The following is a 20,402-nucleotide window of genomic DNA, read 5'->3' on the forward strand; positions in this document are numbered from 1 at the left end:
TTTCTTCATCATGTAGCTGAGGTCGTCTTGGTCTTGTGCAATCACTACTTGATCGTCTGCAAAACTTAACGTATATAGGTATTCGTTCCGTACCGGTACTCCCATGCCTTCGCATTTTCTTTTCCATGTAGTCAAGGCTTTCTCTAAGTATATGTTTAATGCTAATTTCATGGCAAAAATTTGCAATTCGTTCGTTTGGCGCACCCTGTATATTCCTAAGTGCGTTTCGACGACTAAGTTCAATCTGAGGCTGTGATAGAACATTAAAGGCCATGTTTGAATGGCTATACATATATTTCACAAACTAAGGGTATTTCTCGATTACGTGAGCTAATTATAGCTTTAGTTTTCTCCCAGGCTCTGTAGGTTAGTCAGAACATGTATTCGAATTGCCTGTGTTTCTAGGATGGACCTCTTTCTTTAAATGATACGTGGTGTTTAACAGTTTCTCTTATGATCAGAAAGGGATATTTGCTCTACGTTTGGTCGTTCCAGTTGACAATAAATCACAACCGCGGGAATAAGCTAAATTTCTCGAGTGGAACACGGAGATAATCTTGGATCTTTGGTCAGTCTTAGACTTTCTAGAATCGTTTCTGTTGCTTTGTAGGTGAACGTCAGTTTCTATCCCTCATATTTTTAATACAGCAAGATTATAATAAATATTAATTTAGTTGGTTTTTGGTTCTTGTTGTTGGACTATATTGCGGTTGTCTCTTTTACACTCATATATTTTTTTATGTCTGTTTTGTACCAATGAGCTAAATATTTTATTGGTTATTTTCAATATATTAAGATTCTCATTATAAATTAGGTAATGTAATCTAAAAGACATCACAAAAGCGGAGAAAAAACGAAAAACTAATCAACAAAGAAAGATTTATTCAAAGACAGAAAGAATTAAATAAATGGATAAAAAAGAAATAACAATGAGATTTTGTTTTCGATACGGTTGAATGGTATGAAAAGTTGGGAATAAAGAAAAAGTATCAGAACAATTTTCCTCCTTATTTTTTAAAGTGCAAATTGACGTCATTTGTTATACTATAAATAAATTTCTCACAGTACTTGTAATACAGCAACCTCTTTTATACAACAAATAACTTATTTTAGTAATCTTATTTTCAAGCGCGTATCAAATAATATTTTTATTCAAATCTTTATTTTCTCGTGGATTTTGAACTTCATTGTGATTCCCGAAATGAAATATGTAAATAAATTTGGTAACTTTTGCAATATTGCTTCTAAAATATAATCAGTAACCGCTTTCGACGTCCTTGGATTACAACAAACACCTCATCATCATCAGAAGCATAGGCGGCCACAACATACCGGACCACTTTCCATCTCAGGAATGTAGCTAGCCTCATTTTACTATCAAATACTGCTGAGCTGCTTTTTATGAAATATGTCAAAGACCAGTGATGTACATAAGAGTTAAACTGGGTTTTTTAGGTTACAAAATATCATATCTATGGAAATATTTAATATTTATAATAAATAATTCCATTCAATAAATGACACTATTCGTATTGTTGTTATATATTACAGTGTGTATATATAATAATTAAATTTCAAATAATGAAATGTATTGAAAAAACGCTTGGATATGTCGATTTGCATATTTTTCAAAAAAAAATTTTATACAGAGTGTATTATGTAACAATGTAGTTTCTTTGTGAATGTAGATTTATAATTCATATATTTGATTCTAATTAGCAAAAATCAGAACTACAAGCAATCATGTAATCCAAACCAAAATAAAATACTGCGACATGGAAAATACACAGCAGCATTTATCAAGTAGGTCACGAGATTCTTGCGTCCCATGGCCTGTCTTTTTCATTGGCCTCGGTTTAACATTAGCTGACTACAACTAGAACTCGAATTATTAACCTCGTAATCTACACACTTTAAAGTGCTACTGTTAGCCATAGGTATATAATACAAATAACTGAGCACTGCAATACAAACGTGTTCCCCCAGTTTGACAGATAAAACTGCCACAGAGCAGTCCCTGCATCTATTACTAATGGGCCGTATTTATCGACAAATTGACTTTCTCTTTGGTCATTTAGGTCACGTAGTCGATGAACCCGGCAAATTAGAAAAAGATGCAGGGACTGCTTTGCGTCAGTTTTCTCTGTCGAATTGGGGGAACGCAGCTGTATAGCAGCACTCAGTCTATTTGTATTATATGTCTATGCTGTCAGCCTATTGACCCACTTAAGTCGGCAATTTGTAAATATATTTTGATTAAACAGGCTGTCAAGCCTGAAACCCAAAAAATAGAGTATACTTTTCCAAAGGTTTTTGGTACGCTGAATACGAATCGTTTACGATAAATTTCTGATGTACGATTTTCTGAGTGCGACAGAAAAAAACTGAAGCAAAGCAGTCCCTGCATCTCTGTCTAATGGGCCGGATTTATCGACTACGTGACCTACTCATTGGTCATTTAGGTCAGGTGGTCGATAAATCTATTAAATTAAAAAGAGATGCAGGGACTGTTTTGCTTCAGTTTTCTTTGTCTTACTAGGGGAATGGGCTGGTATTAAAATGATCAGTCTATCTTCTATTATGTGTCTATATTTTTTGGCCATTTTTAAGGTTATGTAGACCCGGCTTGCTGTACGTGATTTCCTTTAAACCAAAAAAATTAGCAATTAATATTGTGGATTCTAAGATTGGGTTGGTTTTCCTACCTCTGTATTAAAAGGGGTGATTTGTATGGGTTGATAGGGTTAGAAGTAATTTGTTTTGATCAGTTAACATAATTACTGTATGTGATTTTATGGGTTACTGTATGGGTACTACTGTATTTTTATGTAGGTGGGTTTGCCTGCTTGTAAACTGAAAGGGGTGGTTTTTACCGTTTTACGGGTTGGTTGCATTTGGAGTGTGTAGGTTTAAGATTGTTGGATTTTGTGTTAATTGATTTGGGTTGTCAGAGTTTATGACTTCTGAATTTAGATTTTTATATTCTTTTATATATTTTTTTAGATTCACTAATATAATCATATCGTTTGTAGGTTATTTAAAATTAGGAAATTTTAAAATGCAATATCTCAGTGAAAAAAAAAATATTTGAGTAAACTTAAAGTCATTTAAAATATTAAGATTTACATTTAAAGGTGGATGTAGAGTTCTGGGAGAAAAATTATGTTACAGCCGCTATTTTTGCACTTTTAGGTTAGTAGATCTCACAAACCAGAGCCAATATTGGTCAAATTTTGTCGGCATGTGTTATTTAATATTGGAAAATGGTGAGTCTACCTCTTCTTCGGATCACTTTAGTTCCATTGTTTTTTAAAATAAATTCACTTTCATTGTTTGTCGATAATAAGTATTCTTTTATTAATCTGTTTGACTGTATACATATCTTTTTATTTTGTTAGGCTTCCTAACAAAAGGTTAGGCTGATATAATGAAATCTATCGATATGATGCTGGTCCTCTCTCAGGCAACTTGTCGTCTGATCGACTTATGTCTACCATTAAGCATGTATTTTTAGTGGTCGAATAATGGTCGATATCACCAGAATTGAAATGCCTCAACTTTCTTTTCTAATGTTACGTCGTACACGTCTTAACTGTAGAAAACATGTAGTACCTAAGTACTCAAGTTCGTAATATTTTTACTTCCATTGAACGGTCCCAAGCTTCATCTTGATTGCATCCCAGTTATTTTTGCAAGTCGTTCTTAATCTGTAACATTTAAGTTTATTCATAAATACCTTACCTATGACCTTGCTGAAGACTGTGGTCTTTGTTTTCTATATATATTGTTTCATTCTGAATTCATCACAATATAAATTATGTTCATCAGTATTTACTTGCTATCTTAATATCACTGCACAGTTAATATCACTCTGGAATCCAAATTTCGTAAATAATAAATAAATGTACCGTTTATTTTTTATGTCTGTTATATTCTCCATAGATGTTTTAAAAATCTTACAAGTATACGAGGGCCATGCGTAAAATAGAATGAATAGGTCCTCATAAATTTTAAAAATAGACAGCTTTATTTTTGTCACACAGTTTAGTTAGACAGCTTGTTCTTAACGATGCTCCAACTTTTCTATACTCATGTTATAAAATTTTACCGCTAATCCTTTGAGGAAACAAGTAACCTCTTCCTTGATTTCATCATCGGTACTAAAGCGTAAGCCACCCAAGTGTTCGTTTAATTTTAGGAATAAGTGATAATCACTTGGTGCTACGTCTGAACTATAAAAGGGTGAGGCACCACAGTCTAGCCAAAATCTCTCAGCAGTTGTTTGATGTGAGACATGAGGTCGAGCTTTGTCATGTAGAAGCCTCATACTATTGGAGAATCGTCCTCGCTGGCGGTTCTGGATCACACGTCTTAGTCTTCTTAATGTCTCGCAATATCTGTTGAAGTTAACTGTTGTTTCATGAAGCAAAAAGTCGATACTCCATTTACGTGATTGCTACTTGGTTTCGGAGGTGAAGAGAAGCACCTATGTTTCGTTTCCTGTAATATTGAAATCAAAAAATTCTTTCTTGTTGTCTTGACATTGTTGCAACAACTGCTTGACACACTCGACATGTTGCTGTTTGTGATTTTCTGTAAGTAGTCTTGATACACACCACGCACACATTTTGTGACAACCTAATATTTTTCTGTTAACATCTTATAAATTGTGATATGGTAAGTAGGAATACCCTAAGCAAGTTCATTATTGGTTAACCTTAGATCTTTACACACCATTTGCAAACATGTTAAATAGATATGCAGTGTTCCTCATAAACTTTGATTAACTTACGATGAATGCTAATAGGTGAAATCCGTTGTGCATTTAAAAAACGTATCACAGCACAAAGTTTAGATCTGGCGGTAACAGCGATCGAAAGCTCTATTTTCGAAGGCTGCTAGGCCAGTACTGAGCAATGCAGGAAGGCAAGAGCGGTGGGAGGAGAGAGAGAAAGACTGGATGCTTAAAAGTGTTGCCATATTTCTCCCAGCACGTCGCATTCTTTCTCAGCGACATAGGAAACCTTTTTACAAATGACCCTCCTATATTGAACTGTAAGAGGGACAGTAAATAATCTATGTCAGGGACAGAAAAAGTATGTCTATGTCATTTGTAGAATGACTTCACAATGTGTTTCATTAGACCGGTATTCTTATATTTACATTTGTCGAGTTGTTCTTTCTTAACAGTGGATCAGATATTGAGCTTATCTAATCTTGTGTTATGACCCCAATCATGGATTTTAATAGATCTTTTATAATAGTAAATATAGCTGCTGCTTTTGTTTTGGTGATCACTAAAACCACAACAGAACTTTCTGAGACAGAACAGAAGAACTTTGTTACTCGTAAGCAGGCCAAGACCCACAAAGGGTTGTAGGGCGATTAGAAGAAGAAGAAGATATTAAATAATATTCAGAAAAACGATTTCTAGATTATGTGCACTAACTGGTATCAAATTTTTCATTATCAATCTTGAAATTCAGACACAATATTAATGGTAGTTTCTTCTAATTAAAAAGTAGTAAATACCAATTTGTTATTGTCTAGTTTCAATAGTCTTTAATGAATACAAATAAAAGTTTAACAAGTATATTATAAAATTATTTTATCAAGAAGTGTACGCCACTGACGGTACTACCCTTTTCAGCAAGCATTATCAGTTCGACCTTTGTAGCTATATCTGTCTTAAGATCAGTTTCACTTTTTAGAATCTCGCCTTTATACATATGGATATGCAAATCAAATTCGTTGGCAATGCGTAAACACGACTACGTCACGCGATACAGATTCTGACAAACAGAAAGAACCACTCTTACTCTTACTTTTACACCTGAAGGTATTTTGTCGTCGGATCGGGAGCCGGTTGGTACGACTTTCGTTTATTTTTGTGTAACTAATCGAGTTACGTGGCCCATTCTACAGGGAGAGACAATAATGAGGTTTAATTATAAAAGCGTTCTATAAATACTTTTTGAACATAAAGCAGAGAATTTCGTTTAATTCAGAAAATCAAATATAGGAGTATTTAGAACAACAACGGATAGTCATTTTAATAATCTGGTGGTATAAATAAGATGGTAATATGAGTCTAACTAAGTTAACTAGTGGGATGCATAGACTGTATTTTTGGCATATATTTTCAGTTATATGCTGCATCATAAACGACAGTCATCACTAAATTACTTTTTACTGCAACCACCTTATTGTATTTTCAACATGCATGTCTAAGGCTTCCTTTATGTTAATTGAGATGTTATGCTTCTTTCTTGTAGCTTTGTGTAGTTTACATTGAGTTAATATATGTTTCACGGAAAGGGTTGTTTGGCAATTTTTACACATTGGTGACACAGTTCGAGTAAAAAGGTGTTTATGGGTTAAGTTACTGTGTCCTAGTCGCAATCGCGTTATCCTAACTTGGTGTAGTCTATTCAATGTTGGTTGAGGCCACGGTATCACTAATTGTTTAATTTCTTTTAGCTTATTTTGCGATGCACTTCACATATTTTGCCACGCACTAAACAATTTAGATTTTATTTCAAATTTAAAATCGTAAGAAGAAACTTTTGTGAAAAAACTGTGAATGGAATCCTGGCTCAAGGATACTGAGCGGGCTAATTGGTCTGCTTCCTCATTTTCTTTTATACCGGAATGCAATGGGACAAACATAGTCGGCGCTGATCTTGTTAACGTTTAGGTTTGCTATTTCTAATTTGATCTGTAAGGCGATTGGATTATTGCTATATATTTAATAGTGTAAAGTGAGCTAAGTAAATCGGTAATTATAGGAAACAAGGACTGTTTAGATTCTTTTATATGGATAAGTTCTTGTAATATTACATACAACTCTTCAGTGCATGACAAAGTAATGAGTTTAAATTTAAATTATAAGGACGCATTTGGTGTGAGAATGGCTGTATTAACACCTTTTGAGATTTTGGAAGCATACGAAAGACATAGATATTTGCATCGTAAACTTAGGTGTGGTCTTCCTATTGGGCATTGTAAACTTTTCACTGGTATCATTCGAAACGTGACTGTAGCTATTCTTAGAGCTGTGTTTTGAACAGTTTATAAGATTTTTAAAGTGATGTTTTGCTGTAGAAATAAACTATCACACCATAGTCGAATTTGAGTCTAACTAAAGATTTATATACATGTAATAGTGTACTTTGATCTGCTTCCCAGTTTTTACTAAAAATAGTTTCCATAAAATTTAATCCTGCTTGACATATGTTTTTCCACTGAGTGGAAGTGTGTTTGATTATATAAATTCAGATGTAGTGCAAGAATATTAAGTTTACGTGTGAATAGAATACATTTAGTTTTAGTTGGCGAAAATTGTATTTGGATAGATTCGGCCATGATTCTAACTTATTGACTATTTGCTGTAACTGTTTTTGAATATATTATGTAAGGTTTTTCCTTTGGCAAATAAAACTAAAAGTCATCGGCGTATAGTCTTCCTATATAGTCAAGTGGTGAGCATTAATCAAGTATGTCGTTGATGGCTATTGGAAAAAGTGTTGTGCTTATAACTGATCCTTGTAGCATTATGTTTTCTTTTTTTTTATCTGAGGTAACGTTTAAAAAAATACATTGAATACAATATTTGAAAAGAATTCAAAACTGAAAAGTGGCCTCACAAGATGCATGCATTTTAACAAAAAAAAGTTCTGCAAACTCTTCTCAAAATCATCAATGCAATACAACGAAAATTTATTATACCTATACAACAGTGTGGACAGAATTCTTGAATTTAACTCCAAGAGATCTTCCCTATATCAGGTGTTATGACTTTAAGACTTTTCCTTTAAAAAAAGGAAAGGAAAGAGTATAAGGAGACTTATTCTCCATATTCGAACAGGTCGACAGAAATATCTGAAATCGCCAAGGTCAGACCCACCGAAAACTTTGGTAACGCAACGTTGTCAGATCAATCGGGTTTCAAAGGGTTCAAAGAGTAAAATTGATAAAAATTCTATAATGCTTTTACATTTTTATTATCACTCGAAATATTAGACGTAATAAGTAATAATTCCTGTTGTCAATTGTTTCAGTTAAATACTAATAAGAAATACTAAATTGTTTATTAATGACTTCATATAACAAACGTCTATTAATGTAGAAAGCTAAATTTCTTGCATATTTTACATAATTAGTTAATAAATTCTTTGCAGTGGTATTTGTAATAAGATTTTAATGACGTATTTATTTTGTTTTAAATAAAATCATCGTCACTGGAATCACTATCTGAATCCGATCAAAAATCTTCACTGTCAAGTCATCCTTTAAATTAATAATAATATTATCTATAGCTACATCTGTTAGTGGCTCTCTATAGATGTATTTTCGTTTAATTTCGATGACTTCGTCAGTTACTTTTTTCCATTGTCGTACAGGAAATGTCAAGAAAAATATATCTGCTAGCTTATGTCTAGACGTTAATCTAAAATCTACATTTTTGCACCTTAGATGCGACTTTAAAGCTGCCCATACCATTTCGGCTTGGGTTCAAATCAGGATGGTATAATGGAAGTCTTATTAGTTTGTATCCATGCTCTCGAATAGTGCTGTCAATTGCATATTTTACAAAACGAGGTTTGTGTAATTTTATAATATTAAATAAATCGAACTTCAACATGGAATGTGTATAGAGGAAAAGCACCAAATTTGACACACTTTTTTGGAAAAACAAGTATAAAACAGAACATTCAAGCGTTTCTAAAACATTTATTTCCAAAACTTAAATTTAATGATTCTAGAATACAATAACAATCGTCGTTTTCCCCACTTTCGTCGGACGATGAAGCAGCTAATGGAAGGTCTTCACTGCTGTCTGAGCTTGAACTTAAAGAAACTTTCCGTTTCTTTCTTGATGTTTTTCATTTTGAAGTATGTAGTTGACCTTCGTCTTCGTGTACTGGTATTTCTTCTTCGGGCGTTGATATATTTTTTTTTTTTTTGGTCGGTCTAGCACTTTTTGTTGAATTGTTTTTTTCTAGAGCTAAATCTTAAGTTTTTCTGGAGTACTAGTTTTTTTGTTTAATTATTCTTTGTAATTTTTCTTTGTAGGGTGTAGAGTAATGAACTGACGAAACCTGCTTCTTTCCTCTCATAGAAATTACTTTGCTATGTTTGTGCTGAACAATTGTAAGGCCTGTTTCGTCCACATTGAATATACGTTGTACAGGATTAGTCAGCTTAAGATATTTTGGTTCATACAGGTTAAAGACCTTGGATACATTTTAATCAGTAAACGATTTTACTCGGGCAGATGACATTCCCTAAGGAGTACGCATTAAAAGCGTCGGATGCCTTTTTAAAAAGAGTCGCAACCATTTCTTTCCGGCTGATTTTTTAATTCCGCTAAATGGATGTGATATTGAGGTTCGAATTGCAAGTTGAAAGGCCAGTCGTTTTATATCACGCGCTCTTAGCCCGAAAAAACGTTGCTCCATAGTTAGTGCATACTCAAAAACTTTTGAGGCCTTCAAATAGCCCATCTTTTTATTTCTTACTGTATCATATCATTTGCATTCCATTTTTTATTTTTTGATGATATCTAAAAACAAAAGAATACATAAAAATAAAAATTTTACACGGGGTCCTGATACCAGTAGCTTCCAAATGTGAGATTGTCTCAAATTAGTTTAAAAAATTAATAAAAATAAATTACCTTAGACAAACAAAAACGGTCACTTCTAAGCCTCAACGACAGTAACTCGAGGAGAAAATACGTAATCGCGCATCTTAATATACCTAAACGATATTAGTTATAACATTAGAATCGTCAAATAATTATAATTGTATTTTCAACTTTTCATCAATTAAGACTGTTAATTACATGTAATACACACTAAAGGGAAAAATTGATACTTTAATTGTGTATAAGAATCTATTTTCCTACTCAACCATTAGCATCTAACACCGGATACATCGGTCCACCATTACTTTCTATTCAAGATCTTAGTCGTGATATTTCACTCGGAGGTTTTATTTTTCTTTGAATTTTATTCTATTCTTATTCATATAATTATATTTTTCTAAACTGTCTTCATTTTATTTCATGATATGAGTTTTATTACAGATCTGGCTACTCATTTATGGTGAACTAGTATGATAGAAAGCATATTTTATGATTCTGTTACTTCGTTTGTACTGGCTAACTTTTTCAGTATTTCTTATTTGGGAACTATACACTATTATAAGTAGAAGATATAAATAAAAAATATTTTTAATACTGAAAATATTTTTTATCTTATTACAGCTTTTAAAATATATTTCAAGTGATGAATTTGACCGTTACTTGATGGAAATTCATTTTATCTAACAATAAAACAAAGAAAACTTTTATTTTCAACACTTTCACACAAAATAGTGATAAGATAGTGATCTTTTTTTTTTGGTATCTGTTTACACTTAATAGTCTTCAACTGAATGGCTATTAATATAGCTTAAGGCCTTTATTTTGAATGTGAAGAAGTTGAAATTAGTCACTAAAAGACTGATTATGGTCTAGAAGTTGAAGTGCGTACGTAGAATCTGTTTTTCTAATATTATAATTCCTTTTGTGTTCTGCTGTACGTTTATTAAAAGTTTTACCAGATTAACCGATGTACGTTTTTGGGCAGTCGCCACATTTAAGTTTGTATAAAGCACGCTGTAAATGCCTTTTTTTGGGCTCTTGTTGTTTTTAATATATTTGCCTAGGTTGTTGTTTCTTTCTTTTTTGTGTGTGGCTATTGTATTGGTTTTTGTTTATATTTTGCCTGTATATGTAATCAAGCAGAAGGTACTGGATTTTTTCTCTGGTGGTGGCAATACTAATTTCAGGTATTGCTCGTGTAAATTTTGTTTTAAAGTTTAGTTTATTGTTTGTTCGTTGTACACATTGTTTACTGCTATCCTTAATAATATTCAATTCTGCCTCAAAGTTGTTTTTTTTTTGACATAGAATAGTTATTTAACCAACAAGTGTATTAATAAGGGCGATTAACAATTGGGATATTTTAACGCGTGAGCGAAGCGAGCGCGTTAATGTTCGAGATTGTTAATCGCCATTTTCACGAGTTCGTTACAAAACTTTTCCGTTGACCGTACTTTTGAGAAATAAAGATATCTTAGTTTAAATATTTATTTACTTAACGATAAACAACAATTTTTTCAGCTTTCATTGACTTTATTCAAAGTTTCCTTAGTGGTAGTTTTATTATAGTAAACAATAATATTCGAAATGGTACAATTACTGAAATTAAAGGAAGATATTGATAAATAATTATCTGCTGTATAGCATTTTGACAAATTTATATTTAAGTCTTCTTGGACCTCTGTAAATTCTGTGATAGAAGAAGTTAAATTTTGAAATACACAGAATTTTAAACAATAAAGTAAATAATGACATACAATGACAGATGTACTATAACATAGGCTACTTCATTTTAAATTAATTTTTTAGTGGGTTTATAAATAGGTATATGTTTGGTTGCCTACACCACAGGTCACTGCCAATCTCAGAGCATTTAATTAATTTATGCAAGCAATGTATGTTGTGTTGCCTATAATAAAATCGTTCATTAATAGAAAATCATTCATTAATAGGGGTCATTAATCAATGATTTTGAGGGTGTTAAAATTGATCATAAATGGACGGTCGACGGAAAAGTTCTATTAATCTATGTAAACTGTTATAGTAGGCTGCCAATTTATGTTGGATGGGATGATGAATTGTGTATAGTTGTGTCAGAATGGATAGGTTTATGAAATACGGAAAACTCATGTTTGTTTTTGTATGAAAATTTTTAAATCTAGAAAATATATGGACTGATTCTGTTCTGTTTCTATTGTAAATTCAATATGACTATGGAATGAATTAATATACAATAAGAACTAGACAAGTTGCCTGATAGTTTCTGAAAAATGCCAACATATCGTCAACGTATCGATACCAATATAAAACTGTTTGAATACGGCATGTTTTGAAATCTTTGCTTCTAGATGATCCATCAAAATCTCTGATAGCAATGGGCTTAGAGGATTACCCATTATACGTCCTGCACTGTTATTTTTTATATCTTCTTTAAGTGCCATCTCCGCGACGAAGCTTGGCAATCATCATGACTATTTTGACCATCGAGGCAGTTGCTCTGAAAAATTGCCTTGAGCTGCAACCAAATCACTCTCTCAGGTTCTTCAACCAGGAAACGCGTCTTCTTCCTACGCTTCTCCTACCCTCCTTTCCAATGTCAGAACTTTGCTGCATAAAATCTTTTTCATTTTCACGAAGTTGGCACGTGCTTTTTCAATTCTGACTTTTATTTCTACAGTATAATCGTTATTTTCTGTGATTATCGTTCCCAAGTAAGTATATCTTTTTACTCTCTTAATCTGCTGATCGCCTACCGTTAATATTTTGTTTGTATTGTCGTTCTTGCTAGTCCGTATTCTCCACTATATCTTAATATTTTGTTCATTATTCTTTCTAAGTCTTCCAAGTTGTCGGCTATTATGACTGTATCGTCGGCATACATAATGTTGTTAATTAAACTTCCGTTCACTTTTATGCCGACTGTCTCGTTTACCAAAGCTTCTTGTATGATTTCTTCAGAATAAGCATTAAACAATAACGGTGACAGTATGCAACCTTGCCTGACCCCTCTCCTTATCTCTATTTCTTCACTTCTCTTCCAATTTTCACATTTGATCGTTGGCTGTAGTATACATTTGATATCAATGTTACATCGTTCACATCCAGATTTTTGTTTTTGAGACTTCTATAAGTCGGTCATGTTTTACCTTGTCGAAACCCTTGTTGTAGTCTATAAAGCATATATAAAGATCTCGATTAACATCCAAACATCTTTGGGTCAGCACGAAAAAAAAAATAGTGCCTCTCTTGTGCCCACTCCATTCCGAAATCCAAAACTGGGAATCACTAATATCCATCATCAGCTTAGCGGGTATTCTATTATGGATGATTTTTAGCAGGGTTTTTAAGGTATGTGACATTAGACTGATCATTCGATAATGACTATATTCTTTGGCATTTACTTTCTTTGGTAGATAAATAAATGTTGATGTCAGCATTTCACGTGGAATGATTCCTGTGGAATAGATTGTCTTCAGTAGTTGGACTATTTGTATATATATATTTTATTATTAAATTTAAAGTAGTCCTTGTTTATGGAAATTTCAAAAAGATGTAAAATTTTAGATGTAAGGATTGGATTTGTAATATTATGGTATAAAAGGTTTCATAAGAGGTCAAAGAACGGAGGTAAAGGAACTAATAGAACCAAAACACAAAAAAAGGGATACGTGAATTGACTACCTAAAAAAGCTATATGCAGAGGAAAAACAAACGACGCTAGAACCGGAAACACCAGAAATAACCACAAATGAAGAACTTAATATAAATGTACAGAAAGTTCGGAAAATACTTGAAAATCTGAAGAACAGAAACGCAGAAGGTAAAGACGGGATACCAAACGAGTTGACTGAAATATTGTGTAGCAGCAATGACAGAACAATTAACAACATTAATTAATAAAATTATAAAACTTTCAAGTAGTCCTTGTTTATGGAAATTTCAAAAAGATAAAACACAATAAAATACCGGAAGAATGGAAAACGAGCGAACTAATTCTACTATTTAAAAAAGGAGATAAAAAACAGCCAGAAAACTACAGAGGTAGGATAAATTTGTTAAATACTACGCTAAAACTTAAAACTAAAATTTTAGCGGATGAACAATATTGTTTTTGTATTGGAAGGTCGTGTACAGATGCAATATTCGTTATAAAGCAAATTACTGAGAAACCATTAGAGTATAATTAGACCAGCATTTCTGTATCTGATTGACCTAAAGAAAGCGTTTGACAGAGTAATATTCAAATATGTAATGCATCTGCTGTATAATAGAGCTTCCCTAAATATTATAAAAATTATCGAAAACATCTACCAAAACAACAAAATGGAAGTTAGAATAGATAAAAAAACTTACAGAACCTATAGAAATAGGCAGCAGAATAAGACAAGGGGATTCATTCAGTCCCATGCTCTTTAATTTGATCATGGATGAAATCATCAAAAGCGTTAACAAAGGAAGGGGATACAGAATGGGAAACAAAGAAATCAAAATACTCTGTTACGCAGACGACGCAATATTGATGGCCCAAGATGAAGATAGACTGCAAAGACTGGTCCACAGATTTAACATACGAACAAAATAATTTAATATGACAATTTCATCTCAGAAAACTAAAACAATAGTAGTAAGCAAAGAATCAACCAGATATAAAATAAAAATTGATGGCATTAGTATTAAACAAATAATGGAAATAAAATACCTGAGAATTACAAAGACAGTGGACAAAGAAGTGAGAGATCAAGTACAAAAAGCAAATAGTCTGGCAGGATGTCTTAATAACACTATATGGCGAAACAGACACATTAACTCTGATATTAAATCAAGAATTTATACAGTCAGTGTAAGAAGAATAGTGGCATATGCCTCAGAAACCAGACCCGACACAGCCACAAGGCAAAGGCTACTGGAAACGGCAGGGATGAGAGTACTGAGAAGAATTACAGGAAATACGCTGAGAGATCGAAAGAGAAGTGAAGACGTTAGAAGAAAATATAACGTACAGTGTATAAATGAATGGACACAACATAGAAAAAAAGAATGGAACAGCCACATAAGCAGAATGGAGGAGACCCGTGTCGTCAAAGCAGCAAGAGATAAGTCACCAATCGGCAGAAGAAGTGAATCGGACGACCGCGCAAAAGATCTAGTGAGAATCTTCCATAGAGGTATTAATCCGCCAATGAACAAGCAGAATTGCTTATAAAGAGGAAGAAGAAGAAGAAAAAGAAAAGGTTTTTTAGTGAAACAAAAGTTTTTGTAGGAGGAATATTAGAAAAAAGATTTTTTACGTCAAACGAAATTGATCTTGAGTTTTTATGTAATTAAAAATGTTTTATTTTATTAACTAGTTCTATAGTATTTTTTACTGTAAATTTAGTTGAAAATGTAGTGTGAAAATTGCAGACTTTATTAGGTGATCAGGTTTGTGTAGTTTGATAAAAAAGTATATTTTAGTGGGCTGTGGTTTTATAACATTGTGGTCTTTCTGTTGTATTGAATTTAATACTTATTTTGAATTTTCTATCACCAGTTTTATTTGTATTTGATACTTTTCCGTCGTATCTTAGTTTATTGTTTTAATATTTTGATTTTTTTTAATTCTATTGTTAGTTTATTATATTCTGTTTTCTCTATAGCAATAATAGTAGTGTTACCTTTAGCTGCTTTTGCAAACACTATGTTGTTTTCTATTGATTTATTTTTTAATGATATGGCTGTTTTTCCTTTTGTAACAAGACTCTTTTTAGTTATACTAAACATATCGGTAATCGATTTTGCAATTATACTTTTTCTGTATTGTTAACAGTTTTGTTTAACGCTACTTGACATCATCATCATATAACGGGGGTCCTACGGCGATTGTCGCTTCCCGCATTTCAGCCTCCATCTTTTCCTATCTCTCCAATCTCCCTCTTCTAAGCCTCTAGATTGCATTGTTTTTGTAATTGTTCTTCTCCAGGAATTTGGTGGTCTTCCCCTTTTCCTTCTTTCTGGCGGAACATACATTAAGGCTTTCTTTGGCCACCGCTCCTCCTCCATTCTCATCACGTGACCATACCATTGTAATTGCCTTCCTTGTATTCTATCTGAAAGAGTATCTCTAATTCCTGTACGGTTTCGTATTTCCTTATTCCTGATTCTTTCCATTCTCGATACTCGACATGAACTTCTAAGATAATCCATTTCCACAACGTCTACTTTATCTCGTTCATTCATTGTCATCGTCCAACATTCGGCACCATATGTGGTAATTGGTTCTACAATTGCTCTGTATACGCGAAGTTTGGTATGCATCCTTATTTTATTAGACCAGAGTAATGAATTCAGTATTCGGATGCATTTTTTCCCTTGGGTTATTCGGTTTTGTACATCTATCTTAACTCTGCCATCTGCTGATATGATGCTTTCTAGATATTTATACTGGTTGCAGCCTTTTATGACTGCGTTTTCAAGCCTCAGATCTGTGGTATTTCCTCCAATTTTCAAATATTCTGTTTTGCTTATGTTTACTGTAAGCCCCCATTTGGCATATTCCTCAAATAATTTTCGATTCATATAATATATATCTTCCTCATCGGTTGAAACCACCACCTGATCATCTGCAAACAACAATGTATACAGAGTTTCTTGTCCCACTTCGATGCCCATAAATCTACATTTATTTCTCCAATTCCTCAATGCTTCTTGGACGTATATTTTAAAGAGTGTCGGTGACAAACAGCATCCTTGCTTTAGGCCTTTAGTGACTTTAAATTCATTTGAGGTTCTGGTTCGAATTGCTACTTGACATTCTACATCTAAATATTCTTCTAAGGTTTTTTGATTATAATGTTAAGGCAAGTTGTGTTTAAATCCTTTCTCCAAAAGTTGTATCTCGCTATTACTGAATTTAGTACCTGGTAAATTTATAAATCTATTGAAAAAATTATTGTTCGAAAAACTTTTTGGATAATGAGTATTATGTTTTTTACTATAGCAGATTAGATTATTTATTTTTTACACTGTGTATTGAATTTTTTATCTATTATATTACCTACTTTAATTCTTAATTTAAAATCTAGGATGTCAAATTCTATATTATTCAACCTATAATTCAATTCTAAATGACATATCTTAAGATAAACAGCTCCTAGCTTATACTGTATATACTTTTTTTTAATTTAAAAATATTTTTCTTCGAACGTCAAATAATGATGACATTACATATCTAAATTGATCCTGTCAAAGTTTGATGTCTCCGCCGGCAGCAGTTTTTTTTCCCATTTCTTTACGACGGAGGGAAAAAAGAAAAAAGTATATCCACATTTTTTCTAATAACTAACTCGGATTTTATCATAGAGTATCGTGACCACATTCTAGAAGATTTCCATTTATTTTCATTTTCCATTATATTAAAATATGCCAGTAAAACGTCTTCGGTAACTTGCCGTACTCCTCTTGTATCGCACCAATCTTGGAAGTGCTTGTACGCTAACCGATACTTTATTCCGGACTTGGAGGGCCCCAAACGTGCTACTCCATCATTAGCCGCGGACTCAATTTCGTTTAGGTTTTCCATTTTCGCACTAAATTTGCGCTTGCGGTTGCAACAACAATAAGCTGTCTTTAATAATTGCAAACAACTGTAACCAGGGAGACGCAAATCCCACCGACGACTTAATTATTTTAATGTCTAACATCTAGACGACTTTGATAGTTGTCACAGTTAATTTCGAGTAAAAATAGCGTATGAATTGTACTATTTATGGTTGAAAATCGCTACTTTTGGAGAAAAATAGTATACTTTATTCGGCAAAGAAGCGACTTTTCTTGACTTGCCCTCTATTACGCGCCTCACTTCGTTCGGCGCGTAATATCGGGCGCGTCAAGAAAAGTCATGCTTCTCCGCCTGATAAAGTAATATACTATTATTAAGAATTTTATTCCTACAAACCTACAAAATAAGTCTTTTACTCTTATAATAAGCTAATTATACAATTTTGCATAAACCAATTGTGTACCATAAATAAAAACTACATATACATATAACTAATTATTATTTCTTTTTTTTTTTCAGATATCGATAGTGACCCCAATAGCGCACCAAGCTGCGACCCTGCAGTTTGCGTTCTCCCCGATTGTTTCTGCTCAGAAGACGGTACAGCCATTCCTAATGATTTACCAGCCAAAGATGTACCTCAAATGATAACTATCACATTTGACGACGCCATAAATAATAACAACATCGGCCTGTACAAGAATATTTTCAGCGGTGAACGGAAAAACCCCAACGGTTGTCAGATCAAGGCCACATTCTTTGTTTCTCACAAGTACACCAACTACTCGGCCGTCCAAGAAATGCATAGAAAAGGTCACGAAATCGCAGTACACTCAATATCGTAAGTCTAGCATAATGTTTTAATTTCATATTCTAATACATTTTTATTTAATAACCTCGTTTATGACAACATAAGTTATTCTTAGAAATATTTCCACGCGGCCTTTTGCGTCTTTGTCTGAGGAAAAGTTTTAAATATATTGCTGAATATTTTAAGACAACTTCATTCTCGAACAAAAAAGATATTACATTTTAATTATACATTGTATTCAAAGTTCTTTTTAGTTTTTATTTTATTTAAAGTACTTTTTAGTTTATTACCAACAAAAAATAATGCTAATATACATCATTTTTATGTCACAAAATATAAAAATGTCAGAATCTGTTAATTAGAAAGTACTACCAAGAAAACAAAAGGTTACAGTAGAGTCGGAATTCGCCTAGATAATTAAAATCGAAAATAACATTTACGGCCTCGCCACAAAGATCACTTTACGGGTCTGTACGTGACTATTACTCGGACCGACAAATTAAATGGTCATTGGAACATTGGAAGTTAAATCCAATGTACAAAAATTCGGATTCTAATATTAACCATATTGCACTCTCAATGTCGGTGTAATTTACGCTGTGACCTATACAGGTATATATTTACACTATAGACCTCAGTCTGTCTGCTTTGCTTGTTTCCCTCATTTTCGAAATATTGTTGATAAGTTGGGTTCGCGTTTTGTGCTCTTTGTAAAAAGCAATATTACATTTATTTTTACAACCATGGGTTCGAAAAAGAAGATGATGTCTATTAAACTAAAACGTGAAATCATTGAAAAACATGAGCAAGGTGTACGATTAACTGACTTGGCGAGGATGTACGGGCGTACCACATTAATGATATGTACTGTACGTAAACGGAAGGAGGTGATAAATGGTATAATGCCAGCTAAGGGCATTACAATAATTTCTAAGCTCCGGACTTCTCTCCATGAAAAGATGGAGAAACTACTAACGGTGTGGGTGACAGAGAAGCAGCTTCAAGGAGGAACCTTAACACAAAGCATCATATGTGAGAAGGCACGAGAGATTTACAAAGATTTGCTGAAGCAGATCTCACACACTTCCACAAATTATGAATCGGAAGACTCGTTTAAAGAAAGTCGCGGCTGGTTTGACAACTTTGGAAAAAGGATTGGCATTCACTCCTTCGTCAGACATGGTGAGGCAGCAATTTCGGATGTGAAAGCAGCTGAGGTTTACATCAAAACGTTTTCCGAACTGATAGAAGCCAAAGGATACATCCCGCAGCAAGTTTTCAACTGTGACGAGACAGGGCTTTTCTGGAAAAATATGCCAAATAGGACTTACATAACGGCAGAGGAAGAGACGATGTAGGTCACAAACCATGAAAGATAGATCAACCCTACTACTTTGTAAACTGTAAAATCAAACCTCTTCTACTGTACCATTCAAAAAATCCCAGAGCTTTTAGGTTACATAAGATTTTAAAAGAAAAACTGCCAGTTATGTGGAGGGCAAATCCAAAGGCGTGGGTCACCAGGAAATTCTTTGTGGTGTGGATAAACCTGGTGTTTGCACCTTCTGATAAAAAATATCTACAACAAAACAACCTACCCATGCAAATCCTTCTTGTCTTTGATATTTCCCCTTCTTACTCACCAAATCTCGAAGATGATTTACTCCAAAAGCTTAAGTTTATAAAAATTCTCTACCTACCAGTCATCACCACTCCTATCTTGCAGCCCATGGATCAGCAAGTGACTTCTAATTTTAAGAAGTTGTATACCAAGCACATTTTTCGGAGCTGCTTTGAGATGACGGAGAACACAAATTTTAACCTTCGAGAGTTCTGGAAGGACCACTTTAACATAGTAATATGCCTAAGAATTACTGAGCAGGCCAGGCTAGATATTACAACAAGGAACTGAATCTCTGTATGGAAGAAGCTGTGGCCTGAAGCTGTAGATGAAAGGGCCTGCGAAGGTCTGGAACCCGAAGTGTCAGTGTTAGATGAGATTGTTTCTCTTGGAAAATTCATGGGTCTGGAGATGGATAAAAGAAATGTGAACGAACTTGTCGAGGAACAGTCTCAGGAGTTGACAACTGAGGAGTTAGACGAACTACATTCGCAGCAGCATACGGTGGTTCAATGAAAATTAGTTTTGAAGAGGAGCCAGAATTGGAAGACGTTGTCTCTACAAGAGATATATAGGAGATCCTGGGAATGTGGGAGAAAGTTGCAAAGTTTGTGGATAAAAATCACCCCAAAAAAGTTACAACTGGTCTTGCATCGGTGTTGTTCAACGAAACTTGCCTAACACATTTGCGCAACATTCTAAAAGGGAGAAAGAAACACACCTCCTTGGATAGTTTTTTAAACGATCTGCAGATGAAAATAAGCAAAGTGTGACGAAAAAAGCG

General features: G+C 33.5%; 1 protein-coding gene across 1 annotated transcript in view; it reads left to right on the forward strand.

Moving 5' to 3' along the window:
• Positions 1-20,402, forward strand: part of serp (chitin deacetylase-like protein serp) — a 116,038-nt gene that overhangs the window by 87,097 nt on the left and 8,539 nt on the right. The window contains exon 4 of the mRNA XM_072532717.1: positions 17,706-18,027. Within this exon, the coding sequence (XP_072388818.1) occupies positions 17,706-18,027 (322 nt within the window). The remainder of the gene's footprint in view (positions 1-17,705; positions 18,028-20,402) is intronic.

The sequence above is a fragment of the Diabrotica undecimpunctata genome, chromosome 5 (genome assembly GCF_040954645.1).
Source record: "Diabrotica undecimpunctata isolate CICGRU chromosome 5, icDiaUnde3, whole genome shotgun sequence".
Classification (NCBI taxonomy): Eukaryota; Metazoa; Arthropoda; class Insecta; order Coleoptera; family Chrysomelidae; genus Diabrotica; species Diabrotica undecimpunctata.